General features: G+C 56.2%; 1 protein-coding gene and 2 long non-coding RNA genes across 3 annotated transcripts in view; 2 read left to right on the top strand and 1 right to left on the bottom strand.

The window, feature by feature from the left end:
- The first annotated feature begins 617 nt into the window (after positions 1-617).
- LOC108178810 (uncharacterized) lies at positions 618-2,473 on the top strand. Its single transcript, XR_001795545.3, has 2 exons — positions 618-1,301; positions 1,751-2,473. It is a non-coding gene; the product is annotated as an uncharacterized lncRNA (long non-coding RNA).
- On the bottom strand, positions 2,224-7,741 carry BHLHE40 (basic helix-loop-helix family member e40). The gene is made up of 5 exons (XM_051831914.2): positions 7,427-7,741; positions 7,235-7,304; positions 6,898-7,005; positions 5,892-6,015; positions 2,224-4,401 (listed from the first exon to the last, which is right to left on the bottom strand). Exons 1-5 carry the CDS (start codon positions 7,504-7,506, stop codon positions 3,542-3,544), a joined length of 1,242 nt encoding a protein of 413 aa, XP_051687874.2. The 5' UTR covers positions 7,507-7,741; the 3' UTR covers positions 2,224-3,541.
- LOC138843991 (uncharacterized) overlaps positions 6,901-24,452 on the top strand; it is a 66,880-nt gene continuing 49,328 nt past the window's right edge. Inside the window, exon 1 of the long non-coding RNA XR_011379285.1 lies at positions 6,901-7,026. This is a non-coding gene — a long non-coding RNA (uncharacterized lncRNA). The remainder of the gene's footprint in view (positions 7,027-24,452) is intronic.

Below are 24,452 nucleotides of genomic sequence, written 5' to 3' on the forward strand. Positions count from 1 at the left end.
CGGATCCAGAAGAAGGAAAGCGTTAGAAGCATGGCAGGAATAGCTGCACTGATCACTTTCACCGTGACTTCTCTTCTCCTTAGTTTAACGAAGAGGGCCGTGTGGTTTTACAGCTCAGCACATAGACTTCAAAGCCAGAGTGCCTCCGTGCGCATTCCAGTTCCCTGTGACCTCCGGCAGGTGACCCGGCCTCTCTGGACTGCACGTCGTCACCTCTGGGTTGGGAATGGCTGTGACGCTCACACTGCTGCGTGCGGGTTGCCCTGGGAAGCTCCCTGCCTGTGGGGCTACAGGAATTCACAGCCAGGGGCTTCGTGGACCCCATTACAGACCCCGCCTCGTGGTCGTGGCTGAGTGCCCTGGGCAAGCCACTTTCCCTCTGCGAGCCGGGTCTCAGGATGGCTGGGCGGTGCTGCCGGTGGGAAGCCCCGCGGGGGGCTTGGTCCACTCCCGCTAAGCTGTCGCCGCCACCACCAGGCCCTGTTTCTGGGGGCCTTGCCAAGCTTCCCTGGGGATCAGGTTTCTGCTGACGGCCTGCCAGGCACGTCTGCTTCCAGGAACCGGAGCCGCATTTAGCCGCGGGCCGCACATGAAAGGGCTGCAGTGGGAAACGTGACGTGTGTCCACAGGCGAGGCGGGTCAGCGCCGGGTGAGACCCTCCCGGCGGCCCGCGGCCCGCCTGTCTGCGCCGCTACCCCCCCACCCCGCAGCCAAGGCCCTGGGTCTCCAGGGGGCGTGGCACAAGGTGGGGAGGAAGGGGCTCCCCCCACACCCCCGCACGGAGCTGCGGGCCAGGTCAAGGGCAACGTGGAAGCCCAGGGGGCAGAGAGACAGCTGTGAGGCTGGGGCGCTGGACAAGGGAGGGCTCAGCAGGGGCACTCCTGGCGGCCAGCGCCTGGAACCTTGCTGTCTTTTTTTAGCTCAGGTTGCTCCAACCACTTCCTCTGTCCCCACAACCCTCCTGGACTCACAGCCCATGAGGGAGTTTGGCCTTGATTTCAACATCAGCCTCCCTCACCCGGGAGGAACCTGCCTCGTCTGGGCTCTTATCAAAGGCGCTCCTGGAGGCAGGAGGCGGGACTCCGGCCACCTGCCTGACCCTGTCTGGTGGAGAGGGCTGACCGCCTGGCCTGACACCTGCCTGGGCTCGGGGCACAATGATACCTTCGCATGAGCACCTGTGGGGAGCCTCTGACATAGGAAGCAATGGTGTCCAGGGCCAGATGGTGCTGAGTCTCTGGGGGCCGCAGACTTCCAGACGGGTCTGGAAGAGGGAGACCCCACTCTGCAGGCTGCAGCAGGTAGGGCCGGGCTCCCTTGGGAGGGTGTACCTGACAGGGAGACCCCACTCTGCAGGCTGCAGCAGGTAGGGCCAGGCTCCCTTGGGAGGGCGTACCCGACAGGGAGACCCCACTCTGCAGGCTGCAGCAGGTAGGGCCGGGCTCCCTTGGGAGGGTGTACCTGACAGGGAGACCCCACTCTGCAGGCTGCAGCAGGTAGGGCCGGGCTCCCTTGGGAGGGCGTACCCGACAGGGAGACCCCACTCTGCAGGCTGCAGCAGGTAGGGCCGGGCTCCCTTGGGAGGGCGTATCCGACAGGGAGACCCCACTCTGCAGGCTGCAGCAGGTAGGGCCGGGCTCCCTTGGAGGGCGTACCCGACAGGAATGCAGTCGCTCAAGGTGACAGGGAAAGGCCAGACTCAGCTGGGTCATTGTCCTCTTCGTTTCCCATGGAATTTCTTCTTTTTCAGTAAGAACACTTGACTAGGGAATGCCAGTATTCATCCACGCACAGTCCCCCAAGGAGAGGAAGTCTCGGAAGGATGCGGAAATTTCGGAACGCCTCCAGCAGCGACAGGACAGGATGTGGCGGATCCCTCAGACCTGCCAGGCGGGAAGAGCTGGAGTTCCCGGCGGATGCGCCGACTGGCCCCCGCGATCCCACACAGCCACCCCCTCGACCTGCCCACCACGGCCAGCCCCGCCGGCAAGCTGCCCACACACTCTGTGATGGCATCCCCTGGTTTCCCACCCAGCCCTCAAGGCCGTAACGGGAGCTGGCTGGGGGAAAAGCACTTGCTGATTAACTGTGGGGCGACGTACGGGGTGAGCACAAACTGCTGGCATGCGTAAATTGACAAACACGAGAGCAGCCGTCACCTACCGAGCTGACCAGGCTTACAAGGCCGTGAAAAGGTGAACGAAATCACACCGGGACACATGCCACAGACCATCTCTCTCCCCCACGGGAAAGGACTGTTTTATTCAGTATTTTTAAAGACTACTTAACGTTTACGCATAGATAAAAATATTTACAATTTCACACCTTTAGGAAGGCTTCAAAACATAAACACTGTACCTCTCCCGAGAGAAAGAAAAATTCTTCTCTTCAAAAAACAGGAACACATTCATTTTTCTCACTTTCTAGATCAAGTAATTATACAAATAAACATCTGAGACATTTTCCTCTTTAATATATTTATATAATATATATTTATAACAGCTTTACAAATAAAGGCAACTTTATACCAAAAATAAAAACAGGAAAAGAAAGTCCTAACACGATTGGTGACCAAGCATAGTGCATTTTGATAAGCTGGTGGGGGCTGGCTGGCCAGGTCAGGCAAGCGAGGACTCTGGGCCAAAAGGAACACTTCTTGGAGGCAGACAGGGTCCCTCCAGGCGGGAAGGACCCTCCTGGGCCATCGGGCAAGAGGGTCAGCCCACGAGAGATCGCGTTGTGCCAGGGCTCGTTAGGGCTTTGAGAAGCTAAGCTTGCTTACAAGGGGTTTTCGGAGAGAATGTGAAACTAGGCCTAGCTCTGCTAAAAGGCAGCAATTTGCCACGGAGCCGTGTGCACCGTGGGGCATCTCTCAGGCCCTGGTCTGGTTCCCTGGCCGGCGAGAGGTGGCGACTGTGCCAGAGGCCGGCGGAACTCCGCTCTGGCGCCCTGGCAAGCCAGCTGCTAGGAGAGCCTGAGCGGGGAGCTACACGCTCTGTGCTCATCCGAGGCAGGGCAGGGGAAACCGCCCCAAACCACCACAAGTCGTGCCAGTGTCCACTACCGCGCCCTGTGCTGTGCCGGGGAGCTGGCTCTGACGCTTGCAGCCGTCTGCTGAGTCACGTCGGCAGTAAGGGGAGAAGGGTGGGGTCCCGGCAGCTGGCTCGGAGCCGCACTCTGGAGAGCCCTGTGCAAAGTACCTTTTCCTCCAGGCCACAGACCCGGCTCCCACACTGAGGCGTGACTCACGGCGCAGGCACCCCGCTCCCCAAACCCTGTGTGATCCGTCTGCAAGGGGGCTGCCCTCCCCGAAGTCTGCCCCAAGCCCCTCCACTCCAGGTAGCGAGTGCCCGTCCCGCCTGCACCATGGGGGCATCCACACGCGGGCCCACACTTGTGCACACGCTCACCCCGAATCCACTCTGCACTCCAGAGGCCCCCAGCACACACGCGGGGGCTCGCCGTGCTCACAGACGGGACGAGTTCTGTGTTTTGGGAGGCAGGGAGGAGGGATGGCGAAGCGGTGGGATCCCGTCGGGGGTCAGTCTTTGGTTTCCAGGTTTAAAGGGGGGATCTGCTTCAGAGCTTGTAGTAGGGCGGAAGAGTCGACAGGGTGGGCTGGCAGGGGCGAGGGGAGTCTCTGGGGCAGCAGCAAGGGTGCCGGGAGCTTGTCGGGGTTCACGAAGCTGGAGAGGGCGGCGGCAGAGGCGTTGAGGCCGGGGTACAACACGGGCACGGAGGTGGGGTACCAGCACTTCTCTAGCATGGGCAGGTAGGCGGTTGCCGACGGGGGGATCAGGTAGAAGGGCAGGCAGAAGGGCGGCTGGTGCGGGTGGGGGCCCAGGAACGGGGAGCCCAGGAGGTCCCCGCCCACGAAGGGGCCCTCATCGTCCGATGACGGCAGCAGGCGGCTCTTCTTGGCGGGGGGCTCCTCTGACTCCTGCTTAATGGTGCCGACCCGCTCCGCCGCGGCGAGCCTGCGTCCGTGGTGACCACTCCTCAAGTGCGGCTGCTCCCCGCGCAGGTCGCCCTTCTCCGACTCTCCCCCGTAGCCGCTGTCCGTGTCAGTGTCGCTGCCACTCTGCTCGCCACTCGATGGCGCGAAAGTCCGCTGGATGACGGGTACGCAGTTCTTGCCGGGGCCTTCCGAGCCTCTGGCCAGGGACCCTGGCTTCTCCTTGAAGTCCACGGCTTTGGGAGCCGGGTCTGCCGGCTTCCTAGCGGTCCCGCCCTGCAGCAGCTCGGAGACCACGCGGTGCAGGTGCGCCACGAGCTGCGAGGACCTCAGGTCCCGGCTGTGCTCGTGTTTGGCCAGGTACTGCAGCACCTCCCGGGCACACGTCTGGAAACCCGAGCAGAACATCTCCTGGCCGGCTTCGACAGTCCGCCCCGACAGCTCACCTGGGGGAAAACACCCAGAGGGAGACGTTTCAGAAGGCCCCGGGGTGTCCCGGGGCACCCACGCGCCAACCACCGGGGGCTTTCCTCAGGGTTTAACGCAGCACCTGCTCACGTGGGTTCCCACCTCCCAGAGTAACGTGCTCAAAGGAAAATTACACTAAAAAAAGAATACAGGGGCCAGAGCTGCGGTGCAGCAGGCTAAGCCCCCGCCTGAGGCGCCAGCAGCCCATCCTGGCTGCTGCTCTTCCGATCCAGCTCTCTGCTGTGGCCTGGGAAAGCAGTGCAAGATGGCCCAAATGCTTGGGCCCCTGCACCCACATGGGAGTCCCGGAAGAAGCTCCTAGCTCCTGATCCATTTCGGATAGGCTCTGGCCATTGGGGTCATTTGGGGAGTGAACCAGTGGATGGAAGATCTTTTTCTCTCTCTCTCTCTGTAACTCTACCTCTCAAGTAAATAATAAAAAAAAAAAATCTTAAAAAAAAGAACAGAGTAAAAATGACCCACAATGCTGCCACCCAGAGACACAACGTGATTTTTAATGTCCACAGAACTCCCCATCACAGAAATGGGCCGTGATTAACAGGGCCAGACTACACCTTCTCCGGCTGAGTTGGCAGGTTGTGCCCAAGTTTGCACTGTGACACGGCAGTCAACGTTAGTTTACAAACCTAAGGGCCAGTTTACAGAACGCCAATATCATCGTAGCAAAATGCAGACCAGAGTTACGACAGGAAGCAAAGAACGAAGGCGCACCGTCTCCTACAGGAAGCTGACACCCAACGCAAGCAGCACGCACGTAAACTCAGACTTGGCTCTGAGTCTCCCCATGTATTTTATTCATGCTCCCCCAGGAAGCAGGTGCGTCACTTTTGCATTTGAAGAGATTATAGCCCCTACTGGGTCTGGGGGATTCTTATGATCCCAGCCTCGGAAAGCAAGGCACAGAAGTGCGCCATGAGGGAGTGGGCCCAGGCGGCGTCCCCAGGCCACAGGGTTTGGAAGCAGTCAGACTGGAAGGTTGGAAGGTGACGGATTCTCTGGAAGTCAGTACAAACGAATGATGAAACTGCAGCGGTTTCGTTAGATTGTGCAATATCCCACGATACCTGGTGGCTATTCAAGGAACCACATGAAGCACAAGAAAAACTTCTGCTGTGGCCTGGCCAGGATCACGCCAGGAGGGGGAAGCCAGCAAACAGGCAAACACGGAGGGCATCCCCGTGATCTACTCCCCAGTGAGGGAGACGACGGCGAAACACCCGCCATGCAAATTCTAGGTGTCCTGGCATTTGCAAAGGCACTGGGGGAAATCTCCCGGAACTGGCTCTGAAGCCAAAATGTCACAGAAACATCTTATCACTCGACTGATCCACATGCACGCCGGGCAGCACCCAGCGAGAAGCCTGACCTTTGAGGACAGGGAAGGGGCACACGCAGTTTGCCGCGGGCGTGGGTCCTGCACCCCAGGCTGAGCCCCGGGGGCACTCACCGGCCTGTAGCCCGCTCTGCAGGGCCATGATCTGCTGCTGCTGCTGGTCGATCAGGCTGGTCAGTGCCTTCACGTGCTTCAGGGTCAGCTCCAGCACCACCGCCTTCTCCAAGTGGCCCAAAGTCTGAAATTAAGAGAGGGGTCGGCGGTGAGGGCGCGAAGTCCCCACTCTGGGACATTTACGAGCAGTGGGAAATGTCTCTGAAGGAAGTGAAAGAAAAAAAAAACCTTTCCTCGTTGGCTAAATTTAGTTTTATGGCCGTAGATCGAGGCTTCACAAAGACATCTATCAGTCCACTCACAGCCCCACCATCGGAGCAAAGATCCCACAGCAGAGGCATTCTGGAAGTGGCAGCTACCCGGGACACATTCCCCCAGCAGCCGCAGCTGACCTTAGCGCGGGGGGACCGGCGGATAGCATTTCCCTGCAGCGGTGTCGCCCGGGCAGGGACTCCTGCACCTGGCAGCCAGGACACTTTCGGAGGCTTTTTCCTGACACCCTAGAACCATCCAAGCTTTTCCCTCCCTCCTTTTCCCAACCGAAGGCTGTCGGGCCAGAAGGCTGTTGGCTACGGTCCAGCCGGGACAGGATGGAGAAATCACACAAGTCCCTTTATTTTTAAAAAAAGGCAAAGAAAGGAAAGAAAGTTTAAAGAAAAACAATTTTTTTTGCATGTTGTCCCGTTGCTCCTTTTAGGCAGGAAATATGGAGAACCTTGCAAGTACGCAGCAGGCCGTCTTCAACTTTATAAAAAGTAAGGCCGGCTGGTGTTGGGGGCCCACGTGGGTGGAGAGCTCCGGGAGGGTCTCCCTTCCTCTGCGAGGAGCTGCCAGAAAATCCCAGGGACAGAGCAAGGCGCCCCCCCTCCGCCCGCTCGGAGTCCCCCGGCCAGCTCGGAGTGGGCCTGCGGGCCGCAGTTCCTCGCGGGGCCTGCAGGCGGCGAGTGACCCCCGCCCGCGCCGGGGCAGCGGAGCGCGGCTGGAGAGGCGCCAGCTTCTCGCTTACTGTAAGTTTGAGATGTTCGGGCAGCAGGTCCTTGAGCTGCGCGATGCACTCGTTAATCCGGTCACGTCTCTTTTTCTCGATGAGCCGGTGCGGCAGTTTGTAGGTCTCCTGCGAGGCGCACGGGGGGCGGTGAGTGCGGGGGGCCGGGGTGCGCAGCCCCCCCTGCTCGCCGCTCGGGGACGAGTCGGCGGGCCAGCAGCGCCTCGCCCGGGACCGCCTTCTACCCCGAGCTTCCCACGCCGCTCTGCGGCCGCCCCGCGCCCACCCCTCGCCAGCCCCACAGCCAGAAAACTTTCCCTGGGGAGCCGGGACGCGGGGTCCCCGCGGAGGCGCTCACCTTGCTGTCCTCTCCGCGCTTGATTCCCCGCCTGGACTTGTACACTTGGTACATGTGGGCGAAATCCATCCTGCAGGGAGAGGGACCGGGGTGCGGGGCGGGGGTCGTGACTCGGCCTGAGCGCGGGCTGCCGTTCCACGCTGAACGCGGTGCGGGACGCGCCGCGGCCCGGGGAGGGGAGCGCCTGCTTACCCCGCGAGGTCTCCGTGCTCCAGCCCCGGCGCCTTCGGCAGGCAGGCAGGGGGCGGCTGCGCGCTGGGGATCCGCTCCATGGCGCGGCGAGCCGGGGCCACTGCGCGCTGCTGTCCGGGTGAGGACCGTCCCGGGAGGGGCGAGGGGCGAGGGGCGAGGGGGTCTCTCCGCGGGGCTCCTCCGAGACTGCGCTGCGCTGCTGGGGGCCGCGGCTCGGAGGTGCTGCTTCAGTTGGGGGCGTGCATGGCCGGGGTCTCCGCCGCCGGCTCCGGCTCCGCGCGCTCCCGGTGCGGTCTGCGCCGCGCGAGCCGAGTGAATGAGACGCGGGGCGGGCGGGGAGGCGGCAGGCGGCGGGGGGGCGAGCGCGGAGTAATGGAGAGGCCGCGGGCTGGGTTAAATGGGAGCGAGTGGGTGGGTTGGAGCTACGTGTTCTACCCTGTGACTCCAGGCACGTCTGGCCGCTGCCGGGGAGGGAAGGAGCGCCCTGCCCGCCCTCCCCCGCCGTCGTCACATGAGTCTCACGTGTCGGACAGCGCTCGGCGGCCGCGAGGGAGCCCCCTCCCCCCGGCCCGGCCCTGGCCCCCAGGTGTCCGCGGCTGCGGCCGGCCTTCCGCGAAGAGGGGGCGGCGGCGCGGCCGGGTCGTGCCCGGCCGGGTGGGGGGCGCGCAGGCTAGGAGCGGGGGGAGGGGTTGGCAACGTGGGCGAACCTGCCCCAGGGAAATGAAGTAAGTTCCCGTCTCCTGGGAGGGGACGGGGGAGGGCGGATCCGCCCGCGTCTGACTCAAGCCGGGAGAGGAATATCCCCTCGCTCGCAGCAGCCCGGCCGTCTTCCTCCTCCCCCGCCTGGCCCGCGGCGAGCAGCCGGCGCGCAGCGGCGGGGAGTCGCCCGGCCCCCGGCCCGGGGTTTCTTTCCGTCCCGCGTCCCTGCCCCCACCGCTCGGCGCTGCGTCCAGGAATTGCCCGCCTTGGGGAGGAACCGAGGGCGGGGCGGATGTCACCCCATGGGAAGCTGGCGAGCGGCCAGGCGCGGGGGCAGCCGAGGCCGCCGCCGAGCACGCCGCGCGCACCTGACCCGCGAGGGTGTGAGCCGCGCGCCCCTGGCTGCCCGGGAGCCCCGCTCGGGGCCACGGCCCGCGGGCGCGCACCCCCTGCCTCCGGGGGCCCGCGCCCTGCTGGCCGAGCGCGGAAGGGCCCCCGGCGCGGTGCCCGCCTGCCCTCCCTCCGCGCGCCCCGGTCGCCTCCCTGCCGGCTGTGGCGTTATACAACCGCGGCGGCGGCGGCCCTGGCGCTTCACGTGGCTCAGCGACGACCGCGCCCTGCGCTGGGTCGGGGACCGGGCCGGGACGCGGCGTCCGGGCGCCAGGAGCCTCGCGCAGCCCCCCGGCCCTCGCCGGGAGGTCCCAGCGGCCACTTGGGGAACGCGGCTGCGTGGAGTCCGCTGCCCTGGGCCACGGTCGTGCGGGTGCCCGGAGACGCGTGCGGAGCTTACACCCAAACCCTGCCCTTGACTGTACGGGCACCTGCGGGAAGGGGCCAGGCGGGCGCGCGAGGAGGAAGTTACCTCGGGACCACCCGGGGAGAGGAAAGAGAAAGTCAAGAAGTTATTTCTGTGTTTTTGTTTCATATTTTTAATGCCGGCCAAGTTGCCTGGGAGGAGGAAGCGGCGTGGGCGTGGGGGAGCCGAGCGGCCCCTGGAGCGCGGGGCGGAAAGACCCGCAGCTGCAGTGCGGGGCGCGCAGAGCCGGGGGCGGCCGGCGGAAATTCGTGGCTGCCCGGCGCCGGCGGGGGCGTCCGAGCGGCCTCTGCGCCGCCCCGCGCCGCACGTGGACAGGCGACTGCGCCACTGCCACCCTCGGCAGTCGCAGAGCGGCGCCCCGGGGTCGCCGGCGGCGCGGCCCTGGACAACCTGAAGAGCCGGATGCGTGCGCTGGCTCCGCTGGAGGCGTCCTGCGCTTCCTCCGGGCGGCCCCTGGGGGCTCGCGCTGCCCTGGCCCTGGCGTCCAGCTGGCCAGCGCGTGTGAGAAACGCCTGCTCCCTCCTCCTCTTCCTCCCTCCCCCACCCCCGGCCAAATGCGGCTGAGGGAGCGGGGCAGGCTGGAGCCCCGGGTGCGCGCTCTAGCGTGGCCACTCCGTGCTGCGTGGGAGCCGCGGTCCACCGGGAAAAGCCGCGCCCCGCGCCCGCCGCCGGCTGGTCGCGGTTGCGCCACGTTTTACCCTCACCTGGGCTACAGGTGCGAGCACCAGGACGCACATGCGCACTCCTCCTGGCTTCCAAGTGTGCTCGCCAGCTGCAGGACTGCCCCATCCTGCCCAGATTCTACCGTGTCCATGTTAGGAGAGCCTGCTCTGCGCACAGCTCACGGCTGCTTTCAGAATCAACCCAGAAGAGTCCCTGCGCCGTGGGGCCGCGTCCCGCTGGCCGCTTCTGTGGTCAGCTGTTGGGTGCTGACTTTGGACTGGCTGTCAGAGGGGAGCTGAGAACTCCGCGTGTGGCTGTTCGCTTACTGCTCCGCCGCTCTTGACGGAAGGCGCTAGCATGAGCTCCATTTACCCGATCTGGGTCCTGGAGGGGGCATTACGCACCCTCCCCGGGAAATCGCTGCTTAGGGAGTTACGTAATCTGCCCCGGCTGCAGTAGTGTGGGACGAGATATGGGGCAAAACCCCACGATCGCTGGACTCCAAACCTGGCTCTCCTGAACCCTTTCTGTGGGTGCCTGGTGGAGTTGTATGGGTCCTGCACGGCTCAGCTCCTGGGGGCGCCCTTGGCTTTGCAGCCTCTGTGAGAGCGCCCCCTGGAGGTGTGCAGTGCAACCCTGCGCGCTGCGCTGGGTGGGCATTGCCGCCCTGTTGTAGCCATCTGCTCTGGGTTGTCTTCTCAGCTTGGAGATAAAGTCGTTTGGCTCAAAGAAGGGTGGGTTTTACTTTTCCTGGAGGGGCTCTTGCGAGGCCGATGCTGTGTGTGGGGAAGGGTGCGCTACGGGAGGTGCGGCCGGAAGTGCCACTGCTTGCTCAGGGATCTCTGTTTCCCTTTTATGGAATCGCAAACATTGTAATCACAGCTCACAGTGAGGAGTACAGTTTACAGTGTGACAACACACGCACTAAGAACAGTGGAGCGCCAGGTGGCTGAGGCGTGGCCCCACCACTGCCCCCTCTCTCCTATGCTCCCGAGGAATCTCTGCTAGCTTTACAGCCAAGTCGGACTGCGGGGGAGAAGGCGGTCCAGAGCTCTCCAGGCAAACATTTCTCAAACCAGTGCTTCCCCTTGGTGCGTGCGTCCCGACCTTCAGGTTGGAAGGACGGTTCTCTGGTCCTGACTGGCTTCACAACACAGCAGTAGGTCCTGAGCCACCCCACAGCAGGAATGGAGTTGGAGTTTGGGCTTGCCCCCCAGCATTGAAGCCCCTCAAATCGGCGAGGAAAGCGTGCATGGAGCCCACTGGGCCTGCCGGGTCGGTGGCTGTGTGAAGGCTGTGCGACTGCGTGCCCTTTGTTCCACACGTAGAGGCATCCTCTTCTTTGCTTCTTAGAAATGATAGCTGTGCCTCCTTGTTCTACAGAGAGAAACACCCAGACCTGAAATGTTTGGTTTCTGAGTGTAGCCCCTAATCCAAAACAAGGTACAGAAATAAATATGTGAATAGTTTCATATCCATCTACAAACATACATCGGCAGCACAACAAAACAACAAACTCCTTCTCCTAAACAAAGCTTCAGGTGCAGGTGGCTTCCCCATTTAAGGCACAACCAGAACCAGTCCTGCACAGCCTCCCTCAGAAAACTAGGAATTCCCACCATTTTATTACCCCAGAAAGTTCCATCACGCTCCTCGCAATCAAGCCCTTGTCCACACTTTCTGATTGCTCACCTTGGAGTATTGCCCGCTACTGGGTTTTCCTGTCTTCTGAGTAAAATTTCTGTCACTTCGTTTGCTTTTGAGGTCCTGCCCTTTGCATGTGGAAGGCGTTTGTTCTTTGTAAATGGCTGAGTGTACACACACACACACATACACAACACTATCTAGTCCATTGTTACAGCAGACGGCGTGCTGTCCAGCTGGGTTGTTAGGAATGCATCTGCTGATTACTTCCGAGTACAGATCTTTTTTGTGAATGCATGTTTTCATTTCTCTCGGATAAATATTAGCAGTGGAATTCTTGGGTCGGGGTTGAACATATGTTTGACTCCATATGTATGTGTGTGTGTGTGTGTGTGTGTATATATATATATATATATAGCCAAGCACATCTCGGAGAGGTGTGACCACTCTACAGCACCGCCAGCAGTGAATGAGAATTCTTTTCTGCATACCCTCACCAGCCCTTAGTGTAGACAGATCTTTTTTTTTTTTTTTTTTTTTTTTTTTGACAGGCAGAGTGGACAGTGAGAGAGAGAGACAGAGAGAAAGGTCTTCCTTTTGCCATTGGTTCACCCTCCAATGGCCGCCACGGCCGGTGCGCTGCTGCCGGTGCACCGCGCTGATCCAAAGGCAGGAGCCAGGTGCTTCTCCTGGTCTCCCATGGGGTGCAGGGCCCAAGCATTTGGGCCATCCTCCACTGCACTCCCTGGCCACAGCAGAGAGCTGGCCTGGAAGAGGGGCAACCAGGACAGAATCCGGTGCCCTGACCGGGACTAGAACCAGGTGTGCCGGCACCGCAAGGCGGAGGATTAGCCTAGTGAGCCTCGGTGCCGGCCTAGTGTAGGCAGATCTAAAAATGACTTTAGCCGTCCTGATGAGTGAAAGTGATCTGGGACAAGATCATTTTAATTTGCATTTCCCTGGTGATGAGGGAATTTGGCCCCTTTTCTTGTGTTATTTGGCCAGTGGTATGTCTTTTGTGAAGTAGTTGTCAAATGTTTTTACTTAGTTTTTAAATTGGATTAGTTGCCTCTTTTATTTATAGAAATATAACCCAATTTTGTTTACTGACTTCATCTCCTGCAGCCTTGTTTTTTTTTTTTTTTTTAAGATTTTATTTATTTATTTGACAAAGTTATATAGAGAGGGAGAGACAAAAAGGTCTCCCATCTGCTGGTTCACTCCCCAAATGGCCACAACAGCCAGGAGCCAGGAGTTTCCTCCAGGTCTCTCATGTGGGTGCAGGGGTCCAAGGACTTGGGCCATCTTCTCCTGCTTTCCTAGGCCATAAGCAGAGAGCTGGATCAGAAGGGGAGCAGCTGGGACTTGAACTGATGCCCATATGTGATGCTAGCACCACACGCAGAGGCCTAGCCCACTATGCCACAGCACCAGCCCCAGCCTTGTCATTTTATTGTTGAGTTTTTGGAGTTACTTACCCGTTCCAGTTAGAAGTCCTTTGTCAGAAATAAGATTTTATGAATGATGTCTTTTTTTTTTTTTCATTTGACAGGTAGAGTTATAGACAGTGAGAGAGAGAGAGAGAGAGAGAGAGAGAGAGAGAAGAATGATGTCTTTCAATGAGTAGCATTTTTAATTGGGATAAAGTCAGTAGTTTCTTTTGTGGTTTGTATGTGTGTGTCTTTTTCAAAAAGAAGTTTGCATGACTGAAGTCATAAAAGATATTTTCTTGAGTTTTTCCCTAATCACTTGATACATATGACTCTAGTGTTTAGGCCTAGGATCTGCTTTAAAATTTGTTTAGAGAGTGAAAGAAGATTTTAGACCCTGTTTTTTGTCCAAGCAATAATGCTTTCCTGGTGTGACCAACTTCATCGTGTACTGCCAATCAGCCATTTCTCGCGGCTCTGTTTATTGGCTTCCTATCTTGTCCAAAGACCTGTCTGTCCAGTGCCACCATGATTTCACTTTCTTGACTATTGGAGCTTTATAGAGCTATTGAAATTGGCTGATCTAACTCTTCCAACTTTGTTCTTTTTAAAGCTTGGATTGGCTTTTTTTGGGTCCTTTGTATTACCTTATAAATTTTAGATTCAGCTTTTTTCTTTACTCGGATTTGTTTGTTAGCATTTTCATAGAGATCACATTGAATCTGCAGATCAGTTTAGGAAAAGTGAAGACTCCAACAACAGTACCTCTTTCTGTCTGAATGTGGGACATCTTTCCGCTTATTTAGGTTTTCTTCATTCCACTGAGCGGGATTTGATTTATTTGGGGAGACTATATACATATTTTCTTAGATTTATTCCTAGCTATTTGATTTTTTTGATGCCACTATAATTTTTTCATTATTCAATTGTTGATATTGAGTATATGCAGAACTGTAGTGAATTAAAATTTTATTTTTGTTTTCATTTCCTTGGCAAAGCAGAGAGAGACAGTCACAGAGAGAGAGAGAGAGAGAGAGATCTTGAATCTGCTGGTTCTCTCTCCAAACGTCCACAACAGCCTGGGCATGCTGTTGCCTGCTGAAGTCAAGAGCCTAGAAATCAATAGGAAATAGGAGTCTGCCACATGGATGGTAGGGACTGAAGCACTTGAGCCATCATCTGCTGCCTCCCAGGGTGCAGGTTAGCAGGAAGCTGGAAGAGAAGTGACATAGTCAGCTCTCCAGCTGTGCACCCCAGGGTGGAATGTGGCATCCCCAGCAGGGACTTAGCCGCTCAGTCACACACCCGCCTCTGCGGTTGATTGCTGTATGGTGCTCTAGTATCTGCAACCTGGCTAATTCATTTACTGAGTCAAATGGTGTTTTTGATACAGTTCTTTTCATGCACAAAGACATTGCCTGTGAATAATGACAGCTTTCCTTCTTTCTTGATCTTGAAGATTTTTATTTACCATTTCTTCCTTTTTCTCAAAAAAAGATTTATTTATTTACTTGAAAGAGTTATGGAGAGAGGGAGAGGCAGAGAGATCGTCCATTGGCCAGTTTACTCTCAAATGGCCAGAACTGCCTGGGTTGGACCAGGCTGAAGCCAGGAGCCAAGAGCTTCTTTCAGGTCTGCCATGTGGGTGGCAGGGGCCCAAACACTCGGGCCATCTTCTGCTGCTTTGCCGGGTGCATTAGTGGGGAGCTAGTTCAGAAGTGGAGCAGCTGGGACACGAATGGGTGGCCATATGGGATACCAGTGTTGCAGGTGCGATCTTACCCACCACGCCACAGCACCAGCCCTTTATTTACCTTTCCTTGCGTTAGTACTGAGGCTAGGACCTCTAGGGTAGTGTTCAATAGAAGTCCCAAGAGCCGTGGGCCAGTGTTGCAGCACAGGAGACCACCCCACCACTTGTGGTGCTGGCATCCCATGTGGTCCTGGCTGCTCAGCTTCCCACAAGCTTCCTGCTAATGTGCCTGGGAAGGCAGAGGCTGCTGGCCTGTGGGCTCAAAACCCCTGCCAGCGTTTTTGAGTACTTTATTATACGTAACAATAGGGAAGGTTTAAAATAAAAAATACTGTCTTCACAGACAAACTAGAAAAAGGAGAGCAAATTAAATACAAAATAAGTAGCAGAAAGGGAATAAGTGAGAGTCAACAATAACTAATAACAATAACTAAGTCAACTAATAACTAATATCCATGTGGGAGACCAGGATGGAGTTCTTGGCTCCTGGCTTGGACCATGTGGACAACGATCCAGCAGCTGGTTCTCTCTCTCTCTCTTTCTTCCCTCCTCCTCTTGCTCTCTCGGATGCTCTCCTTTTCAAATAAATAAATCTTAAAAAAAGGGGGTGGGGGGTTGTTATCTTTGCCTTCTCAATGTTTAATCAGCGAAGCGTTCAGTTTTGTCAATAAATAGGAAATCACATTCATCTTTTTCCATCCGGTCTGAGGAAGTTTCCTATGCTACTTTGCTGAGAAATTTGTCATGAAAGGATGTTGAATTTGTCAAATGCTGTGTTGCTGCCTTCAAGGAGACAGTTCTATGAGTCCTCTCTTTTGTTCTGTTAATATGGATTGCATTTTCTTAGTGTTAAGCTCACCTCGAATTTGTGAGACAAGCGTGTCTTGATCATAATGTGGTCTCCTTCTTTTTACTGCTGTGTTTTATTTGCTGCCAGCTGTTCAGGATTTTCGTGCCTATGACTAAGAAGGTATACCTGTGCAGTGTTTCTTTTCTCATAATCCTTGACAGGTTTTAGCATGAGGGTAATGCTGGCCTCACACGGGAGCTGGGAAGTGTCCTGGAGTTCTGAGGGGGACTGGACAGGAGTGTTTCTCTCTCTTACTTGCATTGAGAAGATACTTGTACCTCAAATTTTCCCAGGGGAAGGATTTTTTACTGTAAATGTATTCTTATTAATGGATATCAAGATGGTTACTTTTTTTTGTTCTTTTGTCACTTGGTGTTTTTCAGGAAATTTGTCTATTTCATTTAAATTTGTCGCTATATTGGTGTAAAGTTCTGAATATCTGTACAGTCTTTAGTGGTAGACATGTTTTCACTTTTTATAATTTTTGTTAATCTGCATTTTTATGTTTTCCTTGATCATCTTGATACAGCATTTTGTCAGTTTTTATTGATCTTTACAGAGATCCAAAGTTTGATTTTCTCTGTTATTGGTTCATCTTACAGTTTGTTGACTTTCTCTTATTCCCTTTCTGTTACTTATTTTGTATTTAATTTGCTCTCCTTTTTCTAGTTTGTCTGTGAAGACAGTAGTTTTTATTTTAAACCTTTCCTATTGTTACGTATGATAAAGTACTTAAAACTAAAACCTTTCTTTTAAGCACTACTTTCATAGAATCCTAGACCGTTCGCTTTTCTCATCATTCAGACTGAAATGTGTTCTAACATTCTTCATGATTTTTGACTCATGGATTATTTAGAAGGGTGTTGTTTAATCTGCAAACATTTGTGAATTTTTCTGGTGCGTTTTTCTTTTCATTCTGAAATAATTATAAAGCCATAAAAAGCTATAAAAATAATACAGAGAAATTCCATCTATCCTGTGCCCACTTTTTCCTGGTTTAACATCTTCTGTAACTGGAATGTACTCTTTTTTTTTTTTTTTTTTTTTTTGACAGGCAGAGTGGACAGTGAGAGAGAGACACAGAGAGAAAGGTCTTCCTTTGCCGTTGGTTCACCCTCCAATGGCCGCCGCGGCCGGCGCACCGCGCTGATCCGAAGGCAGGAGCCAGGTGCTTCTCCTGGTCTCCCATGGGGTGCAGGGCCAAGCACTTGGGCCATCCTCCACTGCACTCCCGGGCCACAACAGAGAGCTGGCCTGGAAGAGGGGCAACCGGGACAGAATCCGGTGCCCCGACCGGGACTAGAACCCGGTGTGCCGGCGCCGCAGGTGGAAGATTAGCCTAGTGAGCTGTGGTGCCGGCCTGGAACGTACTCTTGAAGCCAGGAAATCAGTCTTGGTACAATCCAGAGGCTCACGTTCCACTGACTCTGTTCGTGTGTGTGTGTTGTGTGTGTGTGCGTGTGGTTCTGTGCTGTCTTAACACTGTGAAATTCATGTAACCACCGCCATAATCAAGATGCAAAATTTTTCTACTGCAACACAATTCCCTGTTGCTGTCCCTGCACATCACCCGCGTCCCCTCCCCCTCTCCAGTCCCTAGCCCCTCCCTGGTGACCCCTCATTTCCATCTGTGTGATTTTATCACCTTAACGATATTCCATCAGTGGAATCATACAGTTTGCAGCCTTCTGAGATTGACTTTTTATTAAAATTCTTTAATTAATTTTACTTTTTTGAAAGGCAGAGAAATCTCCCAACCACTGGTTCATTCCCCGAATGCCTTCAACTGCCAAGGCTAAGCCATGCTAAAACCATCATTCAATTCGTGTGGAGTCGGGATCCAGAGCCGGTACTGAGACCAGGCACTCTGGCGTGGTGATGTGGGTGACGCACACAGAGCTTTATCCCTGTGCCAAACCCAGCGCCTCGCTGTTAACTCAACAGAATTCTTTTGCGATCCATTCATGTGGTTTTGTGTATCAGCAGCAGGTTTTCATTGTGGAGTAGTACTCCCAGCATGTATGTCCTGCTGCTGTCTTACCTGGTCACCTGCTGGAGCACATTTGAGCTATTCCAGTCTGGGGCTATTAGAAATAAAACCGCTGTGAACACTTGTGTGGGAACTTTTGTGTGGATATGCCCAGGAGTACAGCCGTTGAGTCCTGTGTTAAGATATGTGTCCTTCTGTAAGATACAAGCTATTTTGCAGAATTAGCTGTACCCTTTTACGTGACCATCATGTGTACGAGTGATCCAGTCTCTGAGCATCCCTGCCAGACTTGGTATTGTTCTTATGTTTTTTAAAGATTTATTTATTTATTTGAAAGTCAGAGTTACACAGAGAGAGGAGAGGCAGAGAGAGAGAGAGAGAGAGAGAGAGGGGTCTTCCATCCGATGGTTCACGCCCCAGTTGGCTCCAACGGCCGGAGCTGTGCTGATCTGAAGCCAGGAGCCAGGAGCCAGGAGCCAGGAGCTTCTTCTGGGTCTCCCACGTGGGTGCAGGGGCCCAAGGACTTGGCCATCTTCTACTGCTTTCCCAGGCCATAGCAGAGAGCTGGATCGGAAGAGGAACAGCCGGGACTGGAACCGACGCCCATATGGGATGCAGGTGCTTCAGGCCAGGGTGTCAATCCACTGAGCCACAGCGCTGGCCCCTCTTATTTTTAATCTCAACTGTTCAAATGGGTATGACAGTGTCTTGTCAGGTATTGTTGATTCTAATTAATAACTGTTTGGTTACAAGATGCACCATGTTGGGTTTCGGTTGTTAGGCATTTGTTAAAACTCCTTTCATGGTCCAGTGTGGTGTGTGGTTGATTTTGATGAATGTTCCATGCAGGTGTGGAAATCAGTTTTATAAAACCAGGAGTTAAATCAGGAGTTGAGTTAGTTGACAGTTTCTTTCAACACAACATGGCTCTGCTGGTATGTCTTCTTACTCATCCTGCCTGTTGCTGAGACAAGAGTGTTCAGCTCTCTCCAGGTATGAATGTAGATTTGTCTATTTCTCTCAACTTTGCTTTGTTCATTTGCTTCATCCACTCTTAGTTGCTACGCATTTAGGATCAATAAACTTCATTGTTTTTTTCTTTTGTCATTTTTGTATTCTGTAATATACTAATCCTGAAGTCTGCTTTGATGTTAATAAAACCATAGCTGCTTTTTTAAAATATTTATTTGAAAGTCAGAGTTATACAGAGAGAGGAGAGGCAGAGAGAGAGAGAGAGAGAGAGAGAGAGAGAGAGAGAGTCTTCCATCCGATGGTTCATTCCCCAATTGGCTGCAACGGCTGGAGCTGGGCCAATCCGAAACCAGGAGCCAGGAGCGTCTTCCAGGTCTCCCATGTGGGTGCAGGGGCCCAAGCACTTAGGCCATCTTCTGCTGCTATCCCAGGCCATAGCAGAGAGCTGGATCAGAAGTGGAGCAGCTGGGTCTCGAACCGGCGCGCGTATGGGATGCTGGCGCTTCAGGCCAGGGCGTTAACCCGCTGTGCCTGTTGACCCTGTAGCTGCTTTTCTTGTAGCTAGTGTTTGTGGGGTTTATTTTTTTCTACCCTTGTTCTTTCGACCTGTGTCTTTATAACTGAATTTTGCGTTTGTAAAGAGCACATTTTTTGAATCTTGCTTTTTAACAATCTGACAATCCCTCTGTTTTAATTGGAGGGTATGACATTTTTATATCTGATAGAATTACTAATAGAGGCTTAATTCTCCCACGTGATATTTATGCTCCACTCATCCCAGTTATTCTTTCTCTCTGCTCTCACTTTCCTGCTCATTTTGGGTGTGTGACATTTTGTAATCATTCCAGTTACCACCCCACACCCCCTTTTCAGCTGCCCTTCCTTGTGGTCTGTTTGTAGTGGCTGTTCTAGAACTCTTCTTACGCTGCTGTGGGCAGAAGACACTGGTCACTACCTCACCGGTGTGTGGGCCACACCTGGGGCCTTTGAGGCAGCAGGCGTGTGGCGGAGCTAGAGGTGAGCCATCAGACGACACTGGTGACACGCACCAGGGCGCCGCGCTGTGCAGTGATGATCTGTGTCTTCACACGGTCTGCCTTCAAACCATACACTGAGAGTATTGCAGAGCCTTGCAGGGCGCGTGAGCCCTCTTGCCACGGCGATTCTGTTCCCTTCCCCCTGCCCTTTTGGTTTTCTTATCTGACATTTTACTTTTTAGTTCTAGGTGTTATAAGCCTCACAATATGTTGGGGTTTTTGCTTTGGACGGGCAGTAGGCTTTATGTATTTGTTTAAAATTAGCCCGCTGTCAGATGCTCGGTTTCTGCTGCTGAGGCCGCTACTAATGATTTTATTTTTGCTATTTTTTCATTTCTAGCATTTCCACGTGATTCTTTCATCTTGTTGCCACCACTTCGTTGAAATGCCCCATCTCTTCATGGGTCCTTTAACGTTTGTCTATTATAGGTATTTTGTATTTTATTATCTAAGTTAGCTTTGGATCTGTTGATTCTTTTGTGTATAAACCACGAGATGCATTTGCTTGCAGTTCCCCAAGTCTTGATTTTTTTTTTATTGTATGTTGGATATTTTGTGTGAAAGAAAAGTAGGATACAAAGCAAAGAATGTTCACCTCCCAAAAAAGAGCAAATCCCTCTGTGGGGTGTGAGGCTGGGGTGTGGGGGCTCTGTGTGTGAGGGCTCTGTGTGTGAGGGCTCTGTGTGTGAGGCTGGGGTGTGAGGCTCCGTGTGTGAGGCTCCATGTGTGAGGCTGGGGTGTGAGGGCTCCGTGTGTGAGGGCTCCGTGTGTGAGGCTGGGGTGTGAGGCTGGGGTGTGAGGGCTCCGTGTGTGAGGCTGGGGTGTGAGGGCTCCGTGTGTGAGGCTGGGGTGTGAGGGCTCCGTGTGTGAGGGCTCCGTGTGTGAGGCTGGGGTGTGAGGCTGGGGTGTGAGGGCTCCGTGTGTGAGGCTGGGGTGTGAGGGCTCTGTGTGTGGGGGCTCCGTGTGTGAGGCTGGGGTGTGAGGCTGGGGTGTGAGGGCTCCGTGTGTGAGGGCTGGGGTGTGAGGCTGGGGTGTGAGGGCTCCGTGTGTGAGGCTGGGGTGTGAGGGCTCCGTGTGTGAGGCTGGGGTGTGAGGGCTGGGGTGTGAGGGCTCTGTATGTGAGGGCTGGGGTGTGAGGCTGGGGTGTGAGGGCTCCGTGTGTTAGGCTCTGTGTGCGAGGGCTGGGGTGTGAGGCTGGGGTGTGAGGGCTGGGGTGTGAGGGCTCCGTGTGTGAGGCTCTGTGTGTGAGGCTCCGTGTGTGAGGGCTCTGTGTGTGAGGGCTGGGGTGTGAGGGCTGGGGTGTGAGGGCTGGGGTGTGAGGGCTCTGTGTGTGAGGCTGGGGTGTGAGGGCTCTGTGTGTGAGGGCTCCGTGTGTTAGGCTCTGTGTGTGAGGGCTGGGGTGTGAGGCTGGGGTGTGAGGGCTGGGGTGTGAGGGCTCTGTGTGTGAGGCTGGGGTGTGAGGCTCCGTGTGTGAGGGCTCTGTGTGTGAGGGCTGGGGTGTGAGGGCTGGGGTGTGAGGGCTCCGTGTGTTAGGCTCCGTGTGTGAGGGCTGGGGTGTGAGGGCTCCGTGTATGGGGGCTCCGTGTGTGGGGGCTCCGTGTGTGGGGGCTCCGTGTGTGAGGCTGGGGTGTGAGGGCTCCGTGTGTGAGGCTGGGGTGTGAGGGCTCCGTGTGTGAGGCTGGAGTGTGAGGGCTCTGTGTGTGAGGCTGGGGTGTGAGGCTCCGTGTGTGAGGGCTGGGGTGTGAGGGCTCCGTGTGTTAGGCTCCGTGTGTGAGGGCTGGGGTGTGAGGGCTCCGTGTGTGGGGGCTCCGTGTGTGGGGGCTCCGTGTGTGAGGCTGGGGTGTGGGGGCTCTGTGTGTGAGGCTGGGGTGTGAGGGCTCTGTGTGTGAGGCTGGGGTGTGAGGGCTCCGTGTGTGAGGCTGGGGTGTGAGTGCTGGGGTGTGAGGGCTCTGTGTGTGGGGGCTCCGTGTGTGAGGCTGGGGTGTGAGGGCTGGGGTGTGAGGGCTCCGTGTGTGAGGCTGGGGTGTGAGGCTCTGTGTGTGAGGGCTGGGGTGTGAGGGCTCCGTGCGTGAGGCTCTGTGTGTGAGGGCTCTGTGTGTGAGGGCTGTGTGTGTGAGGGCTGGGGTGTGAGGGCTGGGGTGTGAGGGCTCTGTGTGTGGGGGCTCTCCGTGTGTAAGGGCTCCGTGTGTGAGGCTGGGGTGTGAGGGCTCCGTGTGTGAGGCTGGGGTGTGAGGGCTCTGTGTGTGAGGGCTCCGTGTGTGAGGCTCTGTGTGTGAGGCTGGGGTGTGAGGGCTGGGGTGTGAGGGCTCTGTGTGTGAGGGCTCCGTGTGTGAGGGCTCCGTGTGTGAGGCTGGGGTGTGAGGGCTCTGTGTGTGAGGCTGGGGTGTGAGGGCTGGGGTGTGAGGGCTCCGTGTGTGAGGGCTCCGTGTGTGAGGCTCCGTGTGTGAGGCTGGGGTGTGAGGGCTCTGTGTGTGAGGGCTGGGGTGTGAGGGCTCTGTGTGTTAGGCTGGGGTGTGAGGGCTCTGTGTGTGAGGCTGGGGTGTGAGGGCTCCGTGTGTGAGGCTGGGGTGTGAGGGCTCCGTGTGTGAGGCTGGGGTGTGAGGCTGGGGTGTGAGGGCTCCGTGTGTGAGGCTCTGTGTGCCTGGCTCAGGCGTCCTGATCGTGGGTCTGACGCGGTCACGTGGCTGCCGCAGTGAGCACAGTTCTGTGTCTTCACTTGGGTAAGTGTGTGTGGGACGCGGCGTGCGGGCAGCCTCTGACTGGCTCCTCTGGTTCCTCCAACACGCAAGGCGCCTGGGCCAGCCGCAGCCCCGTCCGTGAGCGTGCGAGAAGGGGCTCCGCCACTGGCCCTGCCTACCCCTCGCCCCACAGACCACCGCTCCCCACTCTTACGGGTAGCCAGCTGTCTGTGGAGGACCTGCGTGCGTGTGTCTGCCTTGTTTTATTTTATTTTATTTTTATTTTGTTTGACAGGCAGAGTGGACAGTGAGAGAGAGAGACAGAGAGAAAGGTCTTCCTTTGCTGTTGGTTCACCCTCCAATGGCTGCCACGGCCGGCGCGCTGCGGCCGGCGCACCGCGCTGATCCGATGGCCGGAGTGCTGATCTGATGGCAGGAGCCAGGTACTTCTCCTGGTCTCCCATGGGGTGCAGGGCCCAAGCACTTGGGCCATCCTCCACTGCACTCCCGGGCCACAGCAAAGAGCTGGCTTGGAAGAGGGGCAACCGGGTCTGCCTTGTTTTAACAGTGTGGCCTCCAGCTCCGGCCCCGGGGCCGCAGACTTCCAGCTGCACCACACGCTCTTCCCAGTGGGCACGCTGTGGACGCCGCTGAGGCATCGGCCCAAAGTCACCGGAGCCGGCCGTGGGAGCCCCGGTCAGACTGCACGCGTGTAGCCCGGCGAGCCGCCCCACGCCGCGGCCAAGCTGAGGGTCCTCTGCCCGCTCCGAGCTGCGCAGCAGCCCTCGGCGTCCTGGGGGCTTCGGCCGAGTTCTCTGTCCCTGCTGGCCGAAGCTGCCTCCTCCCGCTCCTGCCTGTCTGCCGCAGGTGAGCAGGGCCCAGGCCTCCCCGGGGAGGGCTCCTCTCTGTCCTGAGATGTGTTCCTTCTTCCCTCCCTCTTCCCACCCTCCGGGCTCAGCTTGCCTGGCTTGTTGGGGCTTGACCTCCTGCGTTGCTGCCAGCTCCCCAGTACCCCTGGTGGTGGCTGGCAAGAGGACATGGCCAGCGTCGGTGTTGGGCGGGCGGGCGGGCACGGTGGACCTGAATCACAGAGGGAAGACTTACACTGAGCGAAGTCAAACTGACAATCCGGAACATTCCAGAAGTAGCTGGGAGGGGCTGCCGGGGCGGCAGGTGCAGCGAGGCGTGCTGTTCTGGTGTTGAAGACAGCTCCCGCCGGGCAGGCCTATGAGTCATCCCGGTGGCTTCTTTGCAGGTGGCTTGCGTTTTTCTTGAAAGGGCAGCTGCGGCCTGGGGCTGGGACAGTTTGTGGCCTTAGGGAACCAGGCCTTTCGGGCCTCTGCTCCCAGGCCTGCCTGAGCTCGGGGGAGAGGGAAACACAGCAGGGATGTGGGGGGAGGGCAAGGAGCTTTTGGGGGCTGCAGGAGCCTGGCCCTCCACGTAGAGTGGCTGCAGCACCGATGGCCACAGGGTCAACAGCTGGCGCTCGAGTCCACTGGCCCGGCTTTCCTTCAGTCGCCATGCTTCTCTTGTTCACTGGAAGATATTTAGTGATTGCAGCTTGGGAGCCCTGGGGTCACCGTTGGGCCCTATTTCCTGCCTCGTACTGCACCTGTAGAAGAGAGTGATGTTTCCTGCCTCTTCTGTGCTTGGCGGCGTAGTCGCCAGCTCAGACGGTGCCTGGGGGACAGAGCCCTCGTAAGGAGGGGGGCCTGGAGAAGTCGGAGACAGTGATGGGTGTCACCAAAACTCAGAGAAGTGCAAGCTGTGGGGGAGGTGAGGGGACGCATCCCTCGCTGTCATCAGAGGCCTGTGCAGGCTTCCCCAGGGGCTCCCTCCTCCCAGGTGCTGGGGACCCGGAGGGTATCAGGTTTCCACCGACTTAGAACATTCCCTAGACTTCCCTGCTGAGCACCCCCGGCCTGCAAAGCCCGGATCTGGCGTGGGCCTCACCTCGCTGGCCAGTTTCAGCCTGCACTCTCCTGCAGCTTGCCCTTTCTTGCTTCGAAGCTCGTCAGCGGGCACAGCTGCCCTAACCCAGGAGTGCCTGGCGGGCCCTCCGGGCCACTGTTCACTGGGTAGATAAGGGTTGTTCCTGGCACAGGAACAAGGACTTTTAATTGGAAGATAATTTGCTCGCTTAAGTATTTAAGCAAGTTTATTCAGTCGCTACTGACACGGCTCGTTTTCTTACTTGGTGCCTCAGTTTGCTCATCTGTAGAATGGGGTAACAGCGTCTATATCTCATAGGGTCACCGTAAGGATGAAATTGTTCATTTAAAATAGTTTTCACACTGCAAGGACATATAGCTAGGAGTCCGTTAAAGCTGGTTTATATTATTTATTTTTGTTTATGAAAGGCCAGTAATTGCTCAGTGTTTCTGAGCACACTAGAGTTTTTTTTTTTTTTTTTTTTTTTTTTTTTTTTTTTTAAGATTTTATTTGCTTATTTGAGAGCTAGAGTTACAGAGAGAAATAGGGAGAGACAGAGAG

This window comes from Oryctolagus cuniculus, chromosome 10 (assembly GCF_964237555.1).
Source record: "Oryctolagus cuniculus chromosome 10, mOryCun1.1, whole genome shotgun sequence".
NCBI lineage: Eukaryota > Metazoa > Chordata > Mammalia > Lagomorpha > Leporidae > Oryctolagus > Oryctolagus cuniculus.

What these genes read in the sequence shown, in the direction of transcription:
- BHLHE40 (XM_051831914.2), bottom strand. Translation starts at nt 7,506, where the DNA reads ATGGAGCGGATCCCCAGCGCGCAGCCGCCCCCTGCCTGCCTGCCGAAG. An exon ending in GAGCACGGAGACCTCGCGGG is followed by an intron (nt 7,305 to 7,426) that starts GTAAGCAGGCGC and finishes CTCTCCCTGCAG; the next exon opens with GATGGATTTCGCCCACATGT. An exon ending in GCAGAGCGGGCTACAGGCCG is followed by an intron (nt 4,402 to 5,891) that starts GTGAGTGCCCCC and finishes GTTTTCCCCCAG; the next exon opens with GTGAGCTGTCGGGGCGGACT.